This window comes from Paracoccidioides lutzii (assembly GCF_000150705.2).
Source record: "Paracoccidioides lutzii Pb01 unplaced genomic scaffold supercont2.3, whole genome shotgun sequence".
Classification (NCBI taxonomy): Eukaryota; Fungi; Ascomycota; class Eurotiomycetes; order Onygenales; family Ajellomycetaceae; genus Paracoccidioides; species Paracoccidioides lutzii.
In genome coordinates this window covers 229,792-253,507 of record NW_015440949.1, presented here as the reverse complement: position 1 = coordinate 253,507, position 23,716 = coordinate 229,792, and the positions used below count along the sequence as shown (strand labels likewise).

The 23,716-nt window shown below is 45.2% G+C and overlaps 7 protein-coding genes across 7 annotated transcripts; 3 read left to right on the top strand and 4 right to left on the bottom strand.

Annotated features, from left to right (window-relative positions):
- Positions 1-1,673: 1,673 nt before the first annotated feature.
- On the top strand, positions 1,674-1,980 carry PAAG_11270 (hypothetical protein; the record flags this gene model as incomplete). The annotated part of the gene is made up of 2 exons (XM_015846947.1): positions 1,674-1,835; positions 1,912-1,980. The coding sequence occupies 2 exons, from the start codon at positions 1,674-1,676 to the stop codon at positions 1,978-1,980; spliced, it is 231 nt and encodes a 76-aa protein (XP_015703369.1).
- Positions 1,981-8,161: 6,181 nt separating this feature from the next.
- PAAG_01390 (endoplasmic reticulum protein) lies at positions 8,162-10,049 on the bottom strand (the record flags this gene model as incomplete). The annotated part of the gene is made up of 3 exons (XM_002796336.2): positions 8,162-8,820; positions 8,893-9,834; positions 9,941-10,049. The coding sequence occupies 3 exons, from the start codon at positions 10,047-10,049 to the stop codon at positions 8,162-8,164; spliced, it is 1,710 nt and encodes a 569-aa protein (XP_002796382.1).
- Positions 10,050-10,349: 300 nt separating this feature from the next.
- On the top strand, positions 10,350-11,451 carry PAAG_01389 (DUF602 domain-containing protein; the record flags this gene model as incomplete). The annotated part of the gene is made up of 3 exons (XM_002796335.2): positions 10,350-10,369; positions 10,425-10,875; positions 10,951-11,451. The coding sequence occupies 3 exons, from the start codon at positions 10,350-10,352 to the stop codon at positions 11,449-11,451; spliced, it is 972 nt and encodes a 323-aa protein (XP_002796381.1).
- Positions 11,452-13,850: 2,399 nt separating this feature from the next.
- PAAG_01388 (hypothetical protein) lies at positions 13,851-15,320 on the bottom strand (the record flags this gene model as incomplete). Its single annotated transcript, XM_002796334.2, has 3 exons — positions 13,851-14,144; positions 14,264-14,738; positions 14,836-15,320. 3 exons carry the CDS (start codon positions 15,318-15,320, stop codon positions 13,851-13,853), a joined length of 1,254 nt encoding a protein of 417 aa, XP_002796380.2.
- A 390-nt stretch (positions 15,321-15,710) lies between these two features.
- Positions 15,711-16,952, bottom strand: PAAG_01387 (3-ketoacyl-CoA thiolase B; the record flags this gene model as incomplete). The annotated part of the gene is made up of 1 exon (XM_002796333.2): positions 15,711-16,952. One exon carries the CDS (start codon positions 16,950-16,952, stop codon positions 15,711-15,713), a length of 1,242 nt encoding a protein of 413 aa, XP_002796379.1.
- A 1,612-nt stretch (positions 16,953-18,564) lies between these two features.
- On the top strand, positions 18,565-18,804 carry PAAG_01386 (hypothetical protein; the record flags this gene model as incomplete). The annotated part of the gene is made up of 1 exon (XM_002796332.2): positions 18,565-18,804. One exon carries the CDS (start codon positions 18,565-18,567, stop codon positions 18,802-18,804), a length of 240 nt encoding a protein of 79 aa, XP_002796378.2.
- A 1,214-nt stretch (positions 18,805-20,018) lies between these two features.
- On the bottom strand, positions 20,019-21,299 carry PAAG_01385 (hypothetical protein; the record flags this gene model as incomplete). The annotated part of the gene is made up of 2 exons (XM_002796331.2): positions 20,019-21,077; positions 21,216-21,299. 2 exons carry the CDS (start codon positions 21,297-21,299, stop codon positions 20,019-20,021), a joined length of 1,143 nt encoding a protein of 380 aa, XP_002796377.1.
- Between the last annotated feature and the right edge of the window lie 2,417 nt (positions 21,300-23,716).

Below are 23,716 nucleotides of genomic sequence, written 5' to 3'. Positions count from 1 at the left end.
GGCGGAAACTTAGTTGTGGGAGGTTTCAGCTGGTAAGTGTTTTAACTAAGCGCTTGATTCGTTTATCTAATTTAATTTTAATTTACCACTTTGGTTGGGCTAGGAATGCAAACTGTGGCTCGCAGTAGTTTATAAAAACCTTGCCCGGAGGTTTGGCAAAAGCACTGTCTTTTTATTTTTTATTTTTTATTTTTTTTTGATGACCCGCTTTTTGTCTCTGTCGGCAATATAAATAGTGGGAAGGATTCCGGCCTCTGGAGAATTTTGTTGATTTTGATTTCGTCTACGATTACAAGCTTCCATCGAAATCACAGGAATATTCTGTACGAAACATATTTCAAACATCCCAAATCCCATCCTCTTTTTATTTATTTATTTATTTATTTATTATTATTATTATTATCAAAATCCCCCGCACTTTTCAACATGGGTAAGTGAATTCTTCCATAATTTCAAACCCTTCATATGTGGATGCCATTACTGGTGTCGCCTTTCTTGTCTTTGTGCCATGCTCATGGACTATGCGCAATATATAGGTGACTGTGGCTGCAGCTGTGGCTCTACCTGCACATGCCCCTCAGGCCAATGCTCTTGTGTAAGTGACTAACTGCTTACTTTGTAAGATCTTTAGTTTTGAACGATCTATATTAATGATCTGTCAGCAGAAATAAACATGCCGCTGTGACAACCCAGCCAGACATGTACTTCCTACATCGATCCTGAATTCCCCGATTGTTTTAAGGAAACACATTGGCAATCTTCCCTTGGTGACTAGGAGTAACAATTTCCAATTGCTGTTCCTGTGCGAAAGATAGTTATCCATGGTTATTGTTGCTAGAAAGGGGTGGTGTTTGATATCAATCGACATCCTGGTGGGTGCGAGAAGATGTGCCTGGGGCGGGTTTGGTATCCGCATGCGTTTTTTGGGGAGCTTGTTTTCCGACAACCGGGGGATGCGCGGGGAAATATCGGAGGACTCTGATATTATACATGCGCTTTGACTTGCTACCTGTCAATTTTTGTGATGCTTGATTGAGTTCTTTGCCCTGCTGTCCAACTGCCTTGCTATCAATTCCAACAGAAACGCTCTCACATCACGGTCCGCTCATTAATAGGTCGGAGATCAAATGACATCTGATATTTTCATTATACAACGTCGCACGTATGTTTTGAGTTTTCCGAAAAATTTTCTTGGCTAAATGGCATGTGAATCCACTGTTCTTCATTGAGAGATATTTATTAACAAATAGAAGAGGAGGAAGATCCAACTTAGTTCTGGAACCTGAGAGAATAATTACAAAACTTACCCGTCAAAGTTTTCCCATTTCGTGATAATATACAAAACCAAATCCATCATATGTATAGCCGGATAAAGCCTACCGATCTATCCGTATGTATCATTTCCATCTAGAGAGTAATCCCGCCAGAGCCGACATGCCTCCCGCATGGACCTTGAAAGGTCCTTTCAGATACAGATAGATCAGGATATCGGTAGCCTTGTGATGAAAAGCGGGACAATACCACTCAACCACGGGAATCAAATCACAAGCTTTCTTAGCACGTACATCTGTATGGAGTTCTAGTAAAAACGAGCATTTTAAAAACAGGGCCTAACACCGCACATTCGATACAGTTGCGCCAAAGAACTGAAATTCAAACACTGATGGATAGCAATGGAAACCGCTGCTATCCATATCGCTTATATCCACTATCCACATTTTTTGCAAGTTCATGCTGCAGCAGCTTTGCCAGCAGCTTTATCACAGCCACCACCAAACCTTGTACGCTATGAGACCAACCATGGAACTGGACTGCTGGAAGGGTCCAGCGACCAGGTTCGCGGAGGAGATTCCTAGTGGTGATTTCAGTTTTATGGCGGGCTGGTACTAATAATGCTGTTATCACTAAAAGAGCCATGATGAAGCAACGTTGACAACGGCGTGGTGCGTCGTTGAGATGGATGAGCCGTTGATAGAATGACTAAGCACGTCTTTCCAACTTCACCCCGCTTTCCACAAGCTCCGAGGTTGATTATTAACTACTCAGCTAATAGGCCAATGTTGTCCCATAGTTAAAATAACTGGGATTTATATAATCTTATTCACGTCTCGTTGCTCACCCCGCAAACAGGAGAATGAAATCTATGCCGATATGCAATGTGCAGCACATCTCGTTGCTCACCCCGCAAACAGGAGAATGAAATCTACGCCGATATACAATGTGCTTGCACGTCTCCATCGGTCGACCAAAATGTCTTCTTCTAGCAATGCGCCTCGGCCGTCTGCCCCATGATAATATAGCAATCCAAAGAACGCTTGTTTGTTTTGCATTATTGCCTCAACCAGCTATGAATCTGCAAGCTGGCAGTGGTCTTTTCCCAAAAACCATAAGAATTACCTAGGCAGCTCTGCTACGGGTCATCATATTTTAAATATATTCGGTTTTCTCTTCCAAGTACCAATAATGAAGGGGGAACGACGAATATTGCAGTGTCGAATAGGCACAGCAGCAAATGACGGACCCTTGGGAACTCGAGATTTCCACGTTAGTGCAGTTGATAGCGCAGGTCAGTTGTCAAGCACGAAGCGCATCTAGATTATCAACCTCACGTTTATGGATACCAGGCCCGAATTAGTTGTGTGGATGAGCCTCAATAGCAGAACCCTTGCTGGAAATTAGCGTTGACTTCACGTATCATCTCATTCATATCCTGCAGAAAAATTTGCTTGTCTCGCAAAACAAAAAAAAAAAAAAAAGAAAAAGAAAAAAACACCTTTTAAGATTCAAATGTAAATCTATGCCTTGGCGAGCCGAAGGAGACGGACCCTCGAGCGTCCTTGGGTTATATAAAGAAGCTGGAGTGTCCGTGGTTGCAGTTTGATTATTTAACATACCTAACACCCAAAAAGCAGATTTCAACGTATCGATCTTCCAGCCCTGAATGCCATATCCTTCTGGATCGATCAATCCTTTCACCATTTGAGTGCTGCATACCTCCGACACCATATACTTAGTAAGTTTATCCCTGGTTGATGAGTTAACTGAAGCACAATAAAATGCTAATGCATTCGTGTGAAGTGAACGTTAAAATTCCCTGATTGAACTTCATTACGAAGTAACGAAGAAGATCTATAAGAAGCTGTCTGTGGATTTGGGCGAAAGTGCTACGATTGAGCCTGGAGCAACCGTTACTGATGAATCGTTGGATTGGTGAAAAACGATAGTTCATAAAAGACAATCAAGACATTCATTAGGGGTAGTTAAAATGGCCACATGATGGTGATGGTGTGGAATGAAACCTTCCAGCTCGTATCACGATTGTTTTTGTTTGGATACAGCCTATTATTCAAGACTTTAATGTCCGCCCATTCTGTAATTTTCAAAAAGCAGAAAATATAGAATGTAAGTAGAATTAAAAGGCTAACCGGTGTGTGCTCTATGGACCTCAAGACCTGACTCCCGTAATGTGTACTATCAGAAAGTAGTTGACAGGGAGTCCATCCTTCAAACAGGTCTAAATAGTTCAATGTTCTGATGCATTTTAAGAACACTCCAGAGGTCCAAATTAATAAGAAAGCGAGCAAGCAACAGGCTCTTTGACCAAGGGATATATGGACCCCTTTATCATCAGGGTATAACATGCGAAGAGATGCCTCCGCAGCAGGCATCAAGAATACTGGAATCGACCAGCCAGACATCTTGTGGCAGAAAGGGGGGGTTAGCCGGACATAGAAAACGTTGCTGAAGGCTGGCAAATTTAGTTGATACCCGAGACGCTCTGTATCATACATACTTGGTTAGGTTATAGTGAAGAGTTTTTGGCTTCGCGGACAAGCTGCTTCATAATGCATCAGTGATAGACTGCCATGACAACAAGTGGAGTTTTTCAACAGATCTATATTAGGGATTTACCTCCTGCGAAGTTGTCAAAGCGTTTTGTTAGTTTCTCCCCTCTGATAGTTAAAAATTAAGCATGGATGTCATGGCCGTTCAGCGAGGGCTTATCTCCTTCATCCACCGGATATCAAATACTGGTAATTCAGACGCAACCACATTTGAGCTGCGAAAAGCACGCTTGATTGTTGTGCTACTAGCAGGCCATGTCCTGCTCTCGTCCTACAGATGTGACATCTCACCAACCATTTTGGTTGCCCATCAATGAAGGAAAATATTCTATGATGTGTATATCCACCTCCTTGGCAGCCCAATAACCTATCTCAGAGATGGGGGCCTGAACGTGGATCACAAGGCCGTTGAGTGGGATATTTGAGGGAAATGCGCTATCTGCACTGGCTCAGCCTTGCTGACCACAATGGGGGTTGAGATGGTCATTTCGGTGCCATGATGCTGAGAGTATCCTCGTTGACATGGAGAATTATCAGAACCTAAAACTCGGAGCTCCGCGCGGCAAAGGTTGGCTAGGGCCGGTTAAGCTGCCCTGACCTATGGTATCTGTTTTGATTACCCAGAGGCCTTACCTAAAGTTTCGACGAAGCTGCATAACATCCAGGTAGATGGTTGGAAGAGCGTCAGGCCGGACGGAGAATTGTATGAGGTAATTTCTCAACAGATGCTCGCGTTGTCAAACAAAACGAGAAATTGAAGCACTTGCATGCCATTTGACAAGATCCTGAAACTCTCCTTGTACTTTGATTCTTGTTCTCTCCCTTTGGATGGGCGCAATTGGATCACCATTCCTCCAAGGCAGAAGGTCAAGTTGAAGCCTCCGAGCAACGGTCGCCGGACCCTTTCCCACACTTCCCACCCCCAGCGCCACGTTTCTCGCATTTCTGTTTTCCAACACAAACAGCTAGAAGAACTGACGACTACTTACCCAGGCCCATTCGCGCCGTGTGTTCCCCTTGTCAATCAGCATCCATCCCCTTAGCTCCTTAGCCCGGGTGAATCCTCACCTGTCCCACTAGTCGAGGAAGCAGATTAGAAATAGGGGGAGCCATCATAGCATAAATAGGGCCTCATTCCCCCCCTCTTCCTCTCAAAATCTTCCTTCTCTCCTTCTCAACCAAAGCCTTACATTCGAAAGCCTCAGAATCCAAAGATAACGAATTTTCTAAACAAAATTCACCACCAAAACCACCCATTAAAAATGTCTCCCTGCTCCTGCAACTGCTGCTCCGGCGACTGCAACTCCTGCAGCTGCAAAAGCTGTTCTGTAAGTTGGACCTGACGGGGGGCCTATACCACTGTCTACTTATCTAACGATTACTACAGCACTAAGCAGCTCCCGATGAGCTAAATCCTTTTCCCTCCTGTTTTCTTCCTGCCATATATATACTTTCTTTCCCGCCATTGAAAAGGTCCACTTGATATATATATATATATTCCATGTTTCCTCAAACAATATATCGGTTCAGCCATCGCGACATAAGGACGGAAAGAATGGTATATGCCACAATGTTTCCATCTACGACTGCTTCCCCTGGATTCGTTGTCTAATGAGTGGAAGGGGGAGACGGGTTCATCTCAATTTTAACCAGGGAGGGAAAAAGGAATCAATCACCCTTAGCTCTCGGAAAATCTTTTCTTTTGTTACATTGCTGTCTTCCGAGTCGACGTGCGTTGTTTTCTATGCTGTTTGAGCTTGTCCGGTCCTTTCGCGAAAGGGGTGGGTGAGTTTTGAGGAGCAAGGAAAGGGGGTTGTGTGTGCGCGTGGGGGCTGTTAAGATGTAGGAAATCTGCAGATCCGGACTTTCATTAAAAGCAATGGCATCTAAACCTTTAACAAGAAATCTTCCACTCGGTCGAACGCGTACCTTGAATCGTAGACCCCCGCAATTCACCCCTAATTATAACACGGGGGGTCCAAATATTATCATGTCGGAATGTAATGGAACCCTGGAACCTTGATATACCTCTCTTTGCCCGTCGTAGCTCGTACCGTGCAAATCCGTTAAGCAGCTATGAATTTGTAGGGTCTCCCATAGATCACCGGTTTTAGATCCATGCATGTGAGGCCAAAAAGAAAGCCACACGAAATCCTAAGAATTGCTGCCCTAACCCCCTGTATCCTCCCAACCTTTATCTTTATTTAGGCGCCGCTAGCAGTAGTTATTTATGCTCAACAATTCAAACCAGGAGAGAGCTTGCACAAATGAGCCCAACTAACCCCAGCTAACTCCATCAGAGGGTTTTCTATACATATCACATTGTCTCACCCATACCCCCAAACTTTCAAATACAACCACTGAAGAGCCTCTCCAGACCCTGTGTCAAACAATATTCTCCTGTGGTTGACGGACCAAGAGGGTGCCAAGAGCGGAGCCAAGCGATCTGATAAAGAAAGCTCGAGATGTATTAGACGCGTTTGTCAATCACAGCCTCCACTTAGAAGTGATACCAACATCATGGTTACACGATAGCTGCGTTTGAGAATTGCCATGTCGAGTTTGGGGCGAAGAGTGAGAGGAGTCGGGAAAAAGCAAAAAAGAGAAAAGCAAAGAAAAGATGGAATGGAAAATGATCTCCAACCTCAAACACTTAACTAAACCCCAATCGGAGGGCTAGAACCATCAAATTTCCATTTTGCTATCTGACTGGCAGCGTGTTAGAAAGGCGACGATGTCATTCTTGAGACTCGCAACTGGAGGCAAGGAAGCGGACGGAGACGAGAAACAACCTAGTGACTGGGGAGATGGTGTTGAAGACACGATCTCGACAGAGCTCTTGGGGGCTTTTCCTTGGACGTCAACGGGGAGGGCAGATTTATTTGTGATTGAGCCTTAGCTGCCTGGGTTGCTTCTCCTTGGCTTATAATTGGAGGATAAAATAATTGTCAAAAATAACGGAATTTTCCTTAATTCTTCACACCTTTAACCCCCACCAGGTGTAACCCAGAAATGGCCATTTACGATATGGCATTTCATATATGAACTGCCCATCTCATTCCATGTACGCGGCCAATAACAAACACTTCCTTTATTCGAGGATATTATCTCCAGTACGTGGAACCCGGCCAAATGGTCAGCTAGGCCACATATCATTCCCCATATTATTTAATTTACATGCTCCGCCCATGCACGAGCGTCAGTTGCCTATCCCAGATTATTCTTAGGTCACTGATAAACCCCCGGACGCACCTAGTGTGGGGGAGCAGAGCAAAGAGAATGCGCGGCTTTCTCCGTGACAGGCGTCAGTCACGACAGCTCGGGATCGTTGACGCAACTGGGGTTAACGGTTGGGGGTTTGGCAAAAAATATGTATACGAGAAGGGGACCAGAAATCGCGGTGGAAAGGGGGGTGACATTGAGAGAAACATAAGACACTTACCCTCCAACCAACTGGTGGGGGGCGGGGGAATTGGAGTTTGGCTTTAGCTTCACATCCTAGGTTTGATAATTCTTTGCAATTGGAATATTACGCCTGAATCGCCAAGATAGAAGTAAAACATGACGCTAGAAACCATGGAATGTTCAAGCATGAAAGTCATCGGCATTGACGGAACTGCAGGACTTGAGAAAATGATCTCGATATGGTTGGAGAGCGTTTCGGATTGGGGTTGGTCAGGTTGGACCCCCGCACTTGTTATCCCTCGTTTCCCACCATTGGTTATCATTGGCTATCCTGTAGAATAGGGTTGGGTTGATACGCGGATTCTTGCCAACGAAGCTGGTGGGGGGGTTAAACCAAACCACAAATTCTGGCCGATTCGTTGGTACAGACATGTATGCCGTATATTCCTGGATGTGATGCTCCTTTTTCTTTTTGCGAAAGATGCATACAGCCTGAGGAGAGCTTCAGGAGTTGCCTGATGATCTAGCTGGGTTGCCCGAGTTTTAATTTCCATTTCTTCCTAAATGTCTTCTCCGATCCACAGTTTAATCGAGCTAGAACCCCCCGGGTCACTCGTCGCTGCAACATTTTGGCGCTGGGATCTTGAGCATGGCAAATAGCGGGCCCAATACCAAAAGATCTCCCAAAAGAATGACACATCTGGGAAAAAACGGGTCGGTTTGGGCGGATTGCAAACACAAATGCCATCTTGAATGGGGGGAAAAGCAGGGAATTGTAAAAATTTCTAAGATTGCAATAAGCTGCTAACAAGAAAAAGAAGGTAAAAATGAAAATGTGCAACCCAGAGAAGCTTGTACAAACCAGTGTAACTAGACAAAATTGTCAATTATTACATGGTTCGTTTAACCTCTCAAAGCTCATCCTTGTTGATATTGCGATCATTATCGTCTTCAATACTGGCCTCTTCACATACCGCTGGCGTGGTTACAAACATACTGTACATGCACTTTTCATCTTCAGTAACCTTCAATATCTCATCATTCTCCCCACACTCAAGAATAACCCTAGTAGATCGTTCAGGTCCATTCCAGCAAGTTTGTCCCTGGGTGTATTCCAGACCTACTCTTTCTCGGGGAACAACCCTGCCTGAGAAATTCTGCTCATCGACAGTAATGGTGGTAAACCTGGCAAAGTTGCCCATGGTCGTGTGGGATCCACCTTTCTTGGACTTTTGCTTGGTTTGGTCCATCCAACAGAGTTCGTACGTATATTCACCAAAGTCTTTGGATATGCATGAGCCTTTCATCGAACGGAATACGGAATCACGGCCGTAGTCCCTCTTAAGATCCGATTTGTGGTCGTCCAGCTGGGAGCGAGCTGTGCTCAAGGATGACTCTTCCGCAGAGAGTGCGTTGCGAGCAGCTGTTACGCCTTCAGATTCCTTAGCAGTTGAATCAGTATAGGAATCGGCAAGGATGCCATTGGATACCAGGAAGGACCTGAGTTGAAAAACTTTGTCTTCAATGTAGTTAATCAACAAGTCGGGGAAATACGCGACGATTTTGTAAACTGGAGTCATAGGTTAGCACCGTGAATCAAAACAACAGGATATTCCTGGAAAATTGAAGAACAGAAACGCACTTAGGGTAATTTCAGGTTCACCATCTTGCACACTTTCCCACTGCTCCCAGTTAATACCTGAATCTTTACTATCGGGTTTACATATTTCGTCCAGATCTCGGTTATGCTCTTTATCGCTGCCGCTAGCTGCATTACGACGTGCGGCATCATAGTCTTCCCAAGAGCGGACAGCACGCTTTACCCCTTCATCGTTGAAATTTGGGTTGTATTCCTCTTTAAATTTTGATAGGATGGCCTCAAGCTCGGCAACTCGAGCCAAATTTTCATCTCTTTCACGGCGAACCTCCACCAACGCTTCTCGTAGCTCTTCAACTCTTTCCTTGGCAAGTTTAGCAAGAACATTAACTTTCCCTTGTTTTTGACCGGTCACGACCTTGCCTCTATCTCTGGCCCGAACTGCCTCAAGTTTCGCTTTTAGGTCCTCCACCTTCAACTCTGAGGCCTTGATTTCTACTTCGAGATCTGAAATGTGATCCCTCACCTCCTTTCGTAACCTTCTTGAAGCTGCAACGAGTTCTGTCCGTTTCTTAATTGCTGTAGTCAACGATTTTTGTTTCTGTTCATTATTCTTTCGCCATTCCTTTCCGATTTCTTTGCACTTGTTCTCACATTTCACATCACCAACTTTAGCCCACTCATCACTGCCGTCGCAGCATGCTTCATAGTCACAGATGCCATCGTTAACTCGTTGGAATGACACAAAGGATGGCCTATGGCCTTTATTTTTGCAGTAGAATCCAGGGAGGGCAGGAGTACGATTAACCCCACCATCTCTAAGATCGAAGGGAGAGAAGTATGATACAGAGGCACATGCTGAGGTGCCCGGTTCGTCGCTGCCGTCAGGACAATCACAGTAATCGTCATTTACTGCGAAGAAAGGGACTTTGATAGAGGGATTGGAAATGCATGTGAATGTCGATGGGTTCTTGTAATATTTAGCAACTAAAATTTAGACAACAATAGATTCAAACGGTCAGCTTAATGCAAAATCCAACGACTTGAAGGGCGATTGTGTACAGCTAATATTAAGGTGAATTTATAGACCTACATTCAGGCCCTAAACCTCGAGGGAGGGAGGAGACATCGCCTCCTGCAGCACTAATTGTAGAACATGCGGCTACACCCAGAAGAACAAAAATACTGTGTGTTTGCTTCATGATGGCTGCTCTGGGTCCGTCATTGAAGCCGCCCTGTTCGCGCTTTCGTACTGTAGATGAGACCTGTTGGCTGGAGACGGGGGTATATTTGGCCAATTACAGTTGATGCCGAGCTGTAAGCTTAGTCATCAAATGTGGATCACATGACCCATTTGACTAAGCATGGTTTGGGATGATCATTTCTTCGTCCTAGACGCGCTGTTAACTGAGTAGGGCGTGGCGAATCTCATTCATCAACTTGTCAACGACTACTCTTTTTCCTCTTTAACTGTAGATACGCGTATTTACACAAACAGAGACATGGGAAATGATGGTGGAAGGTAAGTCCGTTCATGCACCCCCTTGCCTGGGTTAATCTACCTAACTGAGATACAGCATTCCAAAGCGATGCGAACTTGTAAAGTCCGCTGCTCGTAATCCGACAGCATCGCAGCTCAAAGAAACCATACGCGAGCACTTGGAGCATTACTGGTCGACCTGTCCTCTTTCTCACAAGAGACTTCTTCTTCCGGTGGTATCCGATTCCTCTGGAAACCTCTATAACAAGGACGCCATATTAAAGTTTCTCTTGCCTGCAGACGATGCCGAAGATATTAGCTCTAAAGCCGACTGCGAGGAAATATTGAAAGGAAGAGTCAAGGGACTTCGTGATGTCGTTGAAGTGAGGTTTGAGGTCGATGATGATGGGAACGGTAAAAAGCGCTGGGTCTGCCCCATTACCCGTAAAGAGCTAGGCCCAAGGGTGAAGTCGGTTTACCTTGTCCCTTGTGGTCATGCTTTCTCCGAAGAGGCAATCCGAGAAATGAAATTGGACAAATGCTTACAGGTTGGTGTCCCTAACGTTTTTTACATTTTGCTTATGCTGTGCAATTTAACCGTCACTGACCCATGGAGTTCATAGTGCAACGAAATATATTCTCCAGAGAATATTATACCCATACTCCCATCACAGGTGTCTGAAAAGGAGCGGTTGACCTCTCGTATGCAAGATTTGAGTAGCCGAGGATTAACCCATTCACTTAAGAAGGCACCTAGCTCGAGCAAAAAGAGGAAGAAGAACGGAAATAGCGGCGAAAACACTAGCATTTCAGCTGTCGATTCCGATGGAACTCCTATGGATTCTGAGGCTACTACAGCCATCGCCAAATCCCAATCTTTACTTAGCAGAAGACCGGAAAGCAGGACCACCACGCCGATGCCCTCCGGAATTAAGAACGCCGCAACAGCCAGACTAACAGCTCGAGTTCTGGAGGAAGAAAAGGAACGTAACAAGCGCAGGAAGATGATGGGCGAAAATGAAACCGTTCGGAGTCTGTTCAGTTCTGAATCAACAAGGGAGGGACTCAAGGACGGCGATTTCATGACGAGGGGTTATTTAATACCCACTGGGGCGAAAAGATGAGACGAGAACATTTTCTCGACACCCGCTAGTTATGTTGAGCCGTCTCTCCTCTAGCATTGTCTTGAAAGGTTTCCTCAGCTTTCCAGTGTGCTGGTAATTAACCTCATCCCAGAAGCTATCCAGGTAATATGCCACGGTTCCGCATGTAACATACAATTCAAACAAGTCTTGAGGAATCGTGGCAAAATTCGTGGCAAAATTTGTGACTCCTTGTTTCATGACCTCTTCTTGTTCCTACCAAGCTTAACCAAGACATTCTTCTATTCAACAAAGATCAATGAAGCGGGGACAACAAGGCACTAATACGGTGGCGGCATTTCGCCTTCTTTGTTGACTCAATCAGGAAATTATATTGTTGCGCTAAATTCCAGGGCTTCGCCTTATGTCAAATTACATTGGATATAGGGGTGGGAAATACAGTGCCACGCCAAAAGTTTGAACTTTTCTGACAAATTAAGGTACCAGTGATAAGTGCAAATAAGATAAGCTCATGAGGCACCTCAATTTATGAAAGTTTCAAACTTTGGCGTGGCACTGTCTGTACCTGGAGTACCTTGAGTTCCCAAGGCAACGAATGCCATGAACAAACCACCATAGGCATTTCCAACCAGGATATTTTCAAAACTTCAATGATCATTACTTTCAATTGGCAAATATCTATATCATATATCTAAGTACCCAGGTATATGCATGTGGTGCCCCCGCGATGATCCCAATTTCGATATAGCTAATTCAATTATTTATATGGAACCTCTGGCAATTTAGTCAATTTCCATCTGAAAATCGAGATCGCGACAAGGCTTCCGGTATCTCATCAGCTTACCACCTCCTCTGCAGTCTCGACATAATTTGTGGAGATGTAGATACTGTCTTGTCTTTAAATGTGGATGCACGCATCCTACAGCAGCATACTCCTGCGATACCAAATACGTAACGATGAACGGAGGAAGGTTCTGTGAAAGGGTTGGCCGACGAAAAAAGATCTCAGGCACGGTTTGTTATGTGCGAACTAAAGAGAAACGTAAAGGTCTCAGGCCCAACGGTGTTGGAAGTTTCGGGAACAGCGGGGCAACTACCATTGCGCGATCCGTCCGAGGAGACAATTTAGGGTTATGAGAGAGCATTTTTGGTGGGCAATTGATGATATTTTAACTTTTAGCCACGAAGAGCGTGTCCATCTGTCTCCTGCTACAAATCCTTTTGCTGTTGCGTGTCTCCGTCACATTCCTTACCCTCCCCTCCATATTAACGTATCCCTGATCTCTTTTTCCAGAACACACTCCTAGGTTCAATCACCATCGACTTTGAACCACACCATGTAACCAACTTGGTCCTACAAACCTCGCCAGCGCTATCAGATGTCTCTAGTGCCATTACTATCTCGAAGCTCATACAGCTCAAAGAAAACCCCTCTCTAAAAGTCTCATCCAATAACAACAAAAATACTCTTGGGAGATGTGTTTTCCTGACATATACTGCACCTCTTCTACCTGATGTGTTATCAATCCAGCTGCATTAATCCTTACCAAATACGCACCATAGCAATCCCCAGCGGTCAATTCTGCGACGGCGGAAATTAGAAAGAGGACTGTATCTCGCATGGAAAACAATACAGAGAACGTATTGGCCTTGGGAGATTACACGCGAAATAAGCTCCATGTGCATTTGCGAGGACTGATGTGTTGGGCTGACAATAACCCGGGAAAAGAATGGAAATAATTAGTTGGTGTGTTAGTGGAATAATGTGTGGATTTGGTGGATTTTGTTTGCTCTAGCTTTACATCCCCCCCCCCCCCCCCCCCCCCCCCCGGGGCCTGTATGGGTGTCAAGGTGTAAGATCGGCTATTGGGGCTAATAGTTGCATTATCATGAGTGGAGGAGAAGAAATGAGACCACGATATATGTTAATCTCCATGTCTTTCTTGCCCTATGGATGTTGTTATCATTTTGATTCTTTTCGTTTCTTTCTCTTGTTGATTTCTTTTACCCTTGCATATTTTCTTTCTCACTTCGACCATTTGGTTTCATTAGACCAAGAAAGGTTAAAATTCCGTAGAGAAATTGAGATTTCATCAAACTTCTTTGGGAACTGCCTATCCGACCAAATGGGATCTATAGACTTAGCATAGATAATGGAAAGTAACTGAGTAACGAACAATTCACACCCCACCAAATAAATCAACAACCATGGATATATATTTATACAACACAAGTGGAAGATTGGATGCACGTGATACAAAACCCAAAGAGATATTCTACATGCTTGTGCGATTCTGAAAACCGGTTTCCACTTCCGGTCTTCTTAGTTGTACACCGCTTAAATCTAAACCGAGTTCTTCACAGGAAGACTTAACGCCTCCACCATTTCCACCAGCCCCCTTCCTCCTGCCCTTCTTTCATCACGTCTTCACCCGGCCAGTAACCGGCAAACCCCTCCGTATCAGCTCTTCCTCGATAATCTTCCATCGTCCAATCTCTTTCTCTTTGTCGATTGGCGTGTATCTCCTATCCATGATCTTAACATTTGGTAAGCTAGTAAGACGCTTATCTTTGAGGAGCTGCTCGGCCAGCTTCTTCGGCTTCGGGTTTGACACAGTAATCAAGATGTTCACCAATTGCACTGGTTTGGTGATTTGGGCTATTTTTGGGTCCGGGATGCGGTAGCCAGTCAATTGGGAGGCGCGTTTAAGGTACTATTAAAGTATTTTTATTTTGTTTTCGAGTTAGTCCTATGAGTGAAGTTTGGGAGAGGCTCCAGGTTTTGATGAAAGTAGTAAAAATTGCTGTTTGACATGTAATGGAGAGAGCTTACGGCAAATTTAAATTCAGGGTCTGCAAGTGACATGGTAAGGAAATCCAGATTCTTTGGTGGGTGAACCGTTGTCTCCGGGTCCAAGTGGCTTTCTCCATCCTCTTCAAGTTGTGTTTCGTCTGTGTTTTCTGCTGTAATTTCTCCGAGTTGGGCAGACTCCTCCGCCTTGTAGGTGATCTGTTCTACCTCTTCTCCGGTGCTGTCCTCCAATTCTTGATTGAGTTTGGAAAACAAGTTGTAGACAGCTTTTTTCGCCTCCTCGCTGGGGAATATCAGAGTTCCTGTCAAGAAATCATCGGACGGTTTCACTTCCACCTGGCTGATAATGGTGCGAATGTAATCTTCATGGCCAATGATGTTGCATACATCTGTAAGTGGCTTATTCATGTCTTCCAAGACAAGCAATTCGACCATGGTCTGATGGAGGAGCTGGTGGAAGCGGTCGCGGGACGAGGTTTTCTCAATAGCCATGAATCTGAGTGGAATGAAATTAGATAGCTATTTTAAAGAGTTTCATTTCCACTTTTTGGAAAGATATTTAACGGAAAACGGGGTATAAGAAAAGAACATACGGATAAAAACAATCCTCGGCTTTAGGAGGACGCTCCCACCACTTTTCCGCACCAACGAATTTTAAGCCATCCCAAGTAGCCGCACGCTTATAATCCGCGAGCTCTTTCTCTTCGTTAGTAGCAACATGGGCTCCCTGCTCACTCCCCATTTCAGATTCAGGGACCGTGTCCTCCTCGAACACCTCCGGCTCACTGCTCACAATATCAAGCTGGCTTTCACTCCCATATGGATCATTGAGCCCTGGAGGCTTGTCAGTTCCCCATATTTTCCTGCGCAGCTTCTCAGTGACGGATAGGTTGCCGTTGTTATCGCTGTTATTGCTGCTGGTGGACGAGATGGGTCGGCGCGATACGGAGTGATGGTTGACTATTCGGAGAGACTGGTGTAGGCATTGGCGTCTGCAAGTCGAGCAGACGTACAGGGCACTGGAGATCCTAGATGGTGCCGCCTCCAATGGGCCCAGCAGACGTACTGGTAGGGACATCTTTGGCGTTTTTGTTGGATATTGCGTTGGAAGTTTTTTTTTTTTTATCTTGTTTCGGAGAAACACTGAAAATGGGATATAGATCACGTGATTAACTAGTTGTAGTGTGAACCAGACGGGATTCCCCAAGCGAGATAAGAATCAGTATGCCCACAGGTATACCAGAAATCCATATAATGGAGGTTATTTATAAGTTGGAGTGTTTGCGAAGAGAGAAATATATGGATGCTATATCAATCCAACTTTTATAGAATCTATATAGATTGATGATAAATGTCACGCTGGTATCTCGAGCAGTCGGGTAAATGCGATAACAAAACCTGAAAAATTAGATTAGGGATAACAAAATGGTGAAGGATATATCCCCATACAGCTTAAACAAGCCAGACTCTATTCCCTGACAAAAACACTTGCCATGCCCATACCTGTCCCGATGCACATGCTCACAACCCCAACCTGCTCTCCCTGCCTCTCCATCTCAGGGAGCAGAGTTGCCAGCTGTCTCGCACCAGTTGCTCCCAGTGGGTGTCCCAGAGCGATCGCTCCACCCTTAGGGTTTACTTTATTTTCATCAATACCAAGTTTCCGAATACAGAACAGAGCCTGGCTAGCAAATGCCTCATTGATTTCCCAGATCCCAACGTCAGATATCGACAGCCCAGTCTGAGAAAGAACCTTCGGGATGGCGAAGGCAGGTCCAATTCCCATTTCATCAGGAGCGCAACCCACCACTTGCGTCGATACCCATTTCCCAATTATACTGGAACTGAGGCCAAGTTCTGCTGCTGTCGAGCGGCGCATGAGCAGGGTGGCAGCTGCACCGTCGCTGACCTGAGAACTATTTCCAGCGGTGCTAGATCCTGTTTCTGAGAATACTGGTTTAAGGGCAGCTAGTTTCTCGATGGAGATCGAAGTGCGGATACCATCATCTTTAGTAACTGTAATCTCGGTCGCGGGTCCCTCAGGTTGGCCCTCAAGAAAACTCTTGGTAGTAACGGGCACGATTTCGCGATTAAAAAATCCCTTCTCTTGTGCTGCCGAAGCCTTTTTGTGAGACTCCACTGCAAAGATGTCTTGGTCATTGCGCGTAATGCCATACCGTTCTGCAACATTCTCCGACGTTATGCCCATAGGCATGATGCAATCCCTCGCATCCTTATATGGAGAATTTCGCAGCTCCGGCCACAAAACAGTTGGAAGAGCTCGTGAGCCATAATTGCGCGTCATGGATTCCATGCCCCCACCTATTCCAACCGATATTGCGCCCACGGAAATAGAGTGCGCAATAGTTGTGATTGCTGCTAGCCCTGAGCTACATTGTCTGTTGACTGTATGGAAAGGAACGGTGTTGGGAAAGCCTGCGTGTATCTGGCCCATTCGAGCAGCTTTTGTACCACCCAGCTCTTGCAAAACGCTCCCGATGGCTACATCTTCAATCAACGCGGGGTCGAGCTTTGGATTTACGGCAAGAGTGGCGCGTAGGACATGGGATATAAGTTCTTCGGGGTAGGCATCTTTGAACCCGCCCTTTTTGGCTCGAGTTACTGCTGTTCGGAGAGAAGAGAGGATGACGACATCTAACGGTGATTTTTTCAGGATTTGCTGCAGGCCTTTCTGCGCTGTTCCCGACATCGTCGCTGTTCCTGTGACTGATATGTAAAACTAGGTAGATTACTGGGTAGGTTGTATTTAGTTGGTTGTTTTGGGGGAGGGATGAATAAAGGAGGACAGCATCAAAAGATGCCTAATGACATTGCCCAGGTGATGTTTGTTTGCTGAAGACAAGAAAACGTATAAAAATCCCAAGATAGTCATGTTCGGGCCGAACAGTTTGATATATCCAATTTTGTTGACCCGATCCCCACCTGAGAACCGACGGCTACACCCTCAACCGACAGTGAGAGGCTTACGCATTATGTAAGCTGAGAGCAGATATAACAAATGGGCAAACGAACCATGGACTTTAAATCATTCCACAACATTTCAACTAGTAAGGAAAATCTTTACCATCCATGACTCATTCCCATCAGGTAAACCCATCATCAAAATTTTGTTACAGATGATGGTTTTGGCGAAGTCGGAGCTTCAACCCTAAGGGCGGAGAACCATGTCACGTGGATTTCCCAGTTACAAGAATTAGAGTTTCGGCTCAAATCTCGGCAATCTCCTCCTCTTATATAACATCTATATCACGTGAGCATCTGTTGTGTATTTGGTTCAACAGCTTTCCAGTTGTGTGGACTCGATCTGACAATATCAAACAACCGGATGAACAAAATGCTTGACTTGACTAAGGAAAAGATAGAGAACCCAAACTGACTGAAACATCCCAGGCACAAGTGGACTAGTTTGAATCTTCCTTGGATTTGTCTTCTAAACCTCACCTTTTAAGGGCGATCATGATTTTGTGTCTTTCCAGGATTGGACAGTCCCAGACCAAACCACCATTTGCAGCGAACCCTCTCGTATTCTAACCTCAAGACTTTTTACCCATCTATGGATCTTGTGTCAAACTGCTGAGTTGGGCTTACAATCAACCAAAGCGCCTAACGTGAACTTCAAGTCTTCTAGAATATGACGTTGAATCTCCCCGAAGCGTTCCACGTGCGATCAACCTGTGCGCAAAGCTCAGCCCCAATCCGCTGGGGCTGTGGTACAGCAGGGTTTTTGGTGTGCATCAATATATAGAAAATGCATACACAATTCCCAGCGACTAATCCACAATTTAGCAGTGGAATATGATATCCTTCGGTTAAGTTCTCAGCAAGCAATGACAAGGCTGACAGAATTTAGGCTTAAACAATAATAATGGCGATCGTTTCAACAAGACTATCTTCTCTGGGATATTTCCGTGTTTCAAAATCGAAGGTCTTTCCACTTTCCTTTGACCTGACTTGTTTTATAAATATATGGATTGATCAGTGGAGGTGACAGGGGGTCTGATTCTATCTATATAAGACGACGAATATTTGCAATCTCTATTTTGTTTTGGCCTCATCCTCAAACATTGACTGACCAGATCATCTTATAAAATCAGATCATAGCCACACTCAACCACAGCGAGAGGATACATTTACACCTCTATATTTGTATCTTATATCCCTTCTCTGACCAAAAACTGCATATCTTCTATCTTCTTGTACACGAACAAACCTCCACAATCAAAATAAATAAATAAATAAATAAATAAAATAAATAAAGATAAAAAGATAAAAAGATAAAAACAACAAACCCACAAAAGACAATGTGCTTTTCCTCTAAGGATCGAGACTTCCAAACCCCGCCATCCCGCCCTGTCGCCTACTACCCACAGATGGGTAGTCCGGTATATCAAAGCCAGTATTACCAACCAGCCTATAATAAACGGAATCCAAAGCGGAGAGGCGGGTCTGGAGGTGGCGGATGGTTTGGTGGCGATGGTGGCGGTGGTGATTCCGGCGGTGGAGGAGGTGGTGGCGATGGCGGAGGCGGAGGAGGATGTTGATTTATTTTGATAGCTACTGGGTTGCATGGGTGATGACAGATGGCGGAGAATTTGCTTCGACATGGGTCCTTTTTTGTCATTGGTAGTTATGAGGATAAGAGGAAGATTCTGGAGGTTTTGACAACTACTCTGCCAAGCGATGATCTGCTACGCTATGCTATGTGATACCACAGGTGGTAATGGGAATGGGATGGCTGCGATGTTATTGAACTTTTACGACGCTTGCCTTGTTAAGCTTAAACGTGCTCGTGGGTTATATCCTTTCTTCCCTTTGTTTCCGTAATTGTTCTGGGATACACTGCGTGCCATTTCAATAGCTACCCAGTGAGGCTGGTTATGAACTCTCCACGTACAAACATATATCTAAGATTTTCTGTCAATAAACAAACTACCCCTTGTCTATCCCTTGATACAAGCAAATTTAAAACATGGAAAATCTTGGTAGCTATCAGAGTTATGCCGGCCCGTTCTCCGCAACCAGGAACAGTTGTTGAAGCCAATGACACGGAAAGAGAAACCTGGAGAAGCCATCGACTAATAGTGGTAAGAAACATGTGGTTGTTGCACTCTACCTCTACCGGGGCTAGGACGCGAACCTTTTGTGGTACGTCAATCTCAACGAGAGATATGTTTTTATATCCGTCTCTACCATCTCTGGGTTCCGTACACGCTCACGGAGAGACCACTTACCCATAAGAGCATACCATTTCCACATACGTAGACACCCAAAATGGCAGGAATAAATAGCCGACTTGAGATCTCAGGAATAATAGACAAAGGTGGAGAGGAAGGGAGTTCAACTTCAAAAAATAAAATAGAATAAAATAAAATTAGTCTTCATAAAACTTGTCATACATTCCACCAATTTTAATTCCATTCTATTGCCAATTGGGACTAGTTACCTAAGTCCGGTCGTTCGTTCGTACAAGTTACATGAGTAAAACCATAAACACCAATATCAAAAATATCATTTAGCACAAAAACGGTGCAATGCATGCAAATATTTCGCAGGTGTACAAGCGCAGTGTGTCTTTGCTATCAAGAAGATAAAAAGACCATAAGTTCATAGTTAAAATACAAAGGATAAAACAGGCAAAGGTTCGCAAACAAAGATGTAGGGTAATTGGTTGTCGTCGCTATTTCTTGTGAAACCTGAAAAAAGAATGGAAAGGAAAAACGAAATAAGGCAAAAGTAAAAGCAACGGTGACTTTATCTAACCACGGATGATATGGCTGTAGTGTCCAGGTACACGACGCTGGCATTTGTCACAGTCAGAACGGAAGCCCATAGCAATGATGATTTTAGACTTGCCGGGTCGGGGAGTCATATCGTTGGTGGCGGGAGGAGAAATAGGAGCTGTTGTGGTTTGCCCGACCCAGCTATCTGAATGGTAAGCATCCCTATCATCGCCGCCCACAGCATGCTGTAGACAGCTAGCAGAGGAGTCCTGGGTGAGTGGAGCTAAGTTGCTGATTCCAGTGTATTGGTCGCCTGTTGACGTTGTTGAAGAAGTCTGATTCAAGGCGTGGGTGGCCCAGGACTGCGGAGCTGAGCTGGAGTGGTTAGGTGATGTTTCCTCCAAACCGTGAGTGGAGGTAGATGGAGATGCTGGTGTAGTATTTGGTTCGAGAATTCGATTGGCTTGGGGAAAGGGGTGAGTTGGAGAGATTTCGTCTTCGCTGATAGGGCTTGGAAGTCTCCGACGGCGCGACCAGTCTTCTCCACCTGTTGGATCTCGTGACGAACTGCTGGGCGAAGCAGGAGTTGAGGCAGCAGCAGGAACGGCGGAAGAAGAAGGTGGGTCATTATTTGCATTATCAGAACCCTGGCTCATGGCATCCACTTTCATATTCGTTGTGAAATGTCCGTAGATCGGAGTTGCAGTGCGGCCCCCACTGATATTGAGAGATTGTGTAATGAGATGATGGGGGATTGGCGATGGTACAGCATTCCCAGGCCAGCTGGGTGTCGGTCCAGTGGAGGGTGGTGAGAGGTTGTTCGACGAGCGAGGTTGGTCGGTCATTTCAAGATCCGAGTCTGTGTCGGGAGAGGGTTGCACCCGAATGGATAGAAATGGCATGTCGTCCTTCCTCCCCATTTGGCTTCGAGGGGACAAAACCATGTCAGACACCGTACCATTTTCATCGTCATCGGATGATTCGATGGGAGTAATGGTTGGGAGGATATCGACAGATAGGAACTGGCGAGTTTGAGAGAATAGAGTGGTGTGTTTCGATGTTGGGGAGGCCCGGAATGGAAGTGGCCGCAGTTTCTGGGAAGAGGATAGTCAGTATAGGCAATTTGCAGAGTAAATTAAGAAGGGAGTAACAGCGAACATATATTTTAAGGCCAGCCCTCAAAATTGGTGTATCAAAATAGAAATTGGGGGATGTGTTTCGCAAACACCTACCTTCCGCTGTCGTTCCCGCTCCCAGTCCACATCTCGCGCCTCAAAGTCGTTGTCCCTCTGACGTTTAGAACAGATAGCAGACATCACTCCCGGTTAGCCAGACGATATATGTGATGAAGAATTGCAAGGTGTATGAGGTACGTCTCAACACTGCGTGTTTGAAAGGAGTAACTTGGGAGGAATGGATAAAAGGAGCGAGCAAGAAGCAGAGATCAGATATGTAATGAGCAGACTGGTTATTAGCGCTGCAGAGGACAATGGTGCAAGGTTTCAGCCTGCATGATACTACTCCTGTCTGATCCCTGGAGATAGTCTGTTTGAGATAGGAGCTTGGAGTCTTGGAGTTTTGAAGGTTGCTGTGGCTGACTGTAGCCGATATAAGCGCCACATTGTTACCTTGTTGGGAAATGGTGGTGCTCTAGCTGATGAGCCCTAGCGTTCAATCAGAAGCATTTAGAGAGTTTTAGCACCCTGACGCTAGTCCTAGTTAGGTACTAGCGCCAAATTGAGTCACGGAGTTGTATCTGGAAATTTATTAATCCGGAAATTAGCCGCCAATTCAACCCGTCAAGTTTAACGCGTACCTGAAGATGCACAATAAGCACAAAGCTTACTCAGTAGCGTCTTGGCAATGGTAATAATACTGGCAATTTGCCAGGCATAGGTCTTTTCAGGTTATTACTTCGATGACATGGATACGCAAAAAGGCACTGAGGAACAATTCCTGCCAACAAAGGCATATCTTCTTCTCTCCGTCCCCATAAAAAAGACACGTGTGTACATAGACAGGATACCGAATGGATGGAGTCTAGAATACAGAGTCATGAGGAAAAATGACCGCAATTGTATAGCTAACCGAGAAGGTTATCGGCTCTAGAATTAGATTTGGGCAAAACAATGAGGAAAATATTCCATTTAATACGGGATACTGCAAAATTGTTGATTAGTTGAGACTGGTGACAAAATTATTCCGTACTCAATCTGTTCGGAGCAAACCAGTGGTCGATCCTCGATCTAAGTTGCAACTTCACACGTCGCGACTCGCGAGGGCTGAAAATAGTGGGTGATCAGCTCTGGTCGCGCTGACCTCCCTCTCCAGCGAAAAATGAAAATGAGGTGATGTTGCACGGGTGCGAGGAGGCTTGGTATGTTGACATCAGTTCCGATATCCCCACATGATACTGTTATGATAAGAGACATTGTAAGGCTCTGACTATCAGTTGATAAACAGTCATCTGAGCGATGGATTGCAGGCGGGTTGGCAACTGTATTGACAACAAAGAATGAACGGCACTGGCACAAGTTTTGGAGTCCAGAAACACCGTGGCCTGGGTAGCCGCCAATAAATTCCTGCCAGTAGAAATCATTTCCCTCAAATAGACTTGTCAAACCTTGAAGTCACGCCATGCGGGCAAGCCGCTGGTAATGACAGCAATGAGGACACGAGCACAGCATGTCATTTGACTCGTATCCTTTCATTTGAACCTCAAAATCGACCTGTCTCTGTGAATTGTAACCACTCTTTTCTTTGCTTTGTATTACCCACCAATGGATGGAGAGAACTGAAAGCCTGCCACAAAGATGTAAACCTACTGTCAAACCACTTGATAACCCAGCGGTTTGTGCTTCATAACCTTTGAAAATTCAAGCTAAAATGTTCAATTTTGAGAGGAGATGAAGCTGTGATGTTTCTGACAGGAAGGGAATTTTGTGCCTGTAGATCCCAGCAAAAGAGAGTGGCAGAAAGGAGGGGCAGGGTTCATCGGCATTAGAAACCCAAAGTTGAGTTGTCCAGCACGCAGTTTATCAATTGGCTGAGGGCAACAGCTCTAACTGCAAACCCAGTAGTGTTGACTACCACTTAAAAGGTCCTATTTTGGGCTTCAGTTCGCGGCAGGCTCAGCCTGCATGGAGATCCCGGATTGGGCGGCAGCGGAGGCTTTGGGGGATTTTAAACAAGTTAACTGAAAGCCGGAGAGCCAATTATATGCCCAAGGCATGGATTTTTCAGGGAGCCACTGAACAACACTGAACAGCGCTGAACAGCACTGAACCCTGACAGGTTCTGCAACTCTTATTTTTCCAGCAGCCCGTACCCAAACCCCTCGCCTCGGGATGCGACACATCCATGGATCCCAATTTTTTCACCTGTTCGTGGCTTTTGGAAGGCTTGTCTGGACCCAAAACCTTCCCCCCACATCCACCGTATCCACCTGAGATCCAAGTTAAGAGGAACTTGACACGCGTCACGTGCAATCTACCGATAAAAAATGTAGCGCACAAGGCGGCGGGCAGCGCCAGAAAATTTTTATCGGACGCACTTTATCTGAGTCAGTCGCGGCCCGAAGTCCTTAAGAGACTCTGTTAAAGTTAAGCACCACCAAAATCTCTAGGTAGCACCACGATAAAAAAGTAACCAACCTCCAGCAGAAAAACAAATGCCCCGCCCATAAGCCCCCAAAGCCCATTTTTGTGTCTTGCTTGTTTAGTTCTTAAATAGC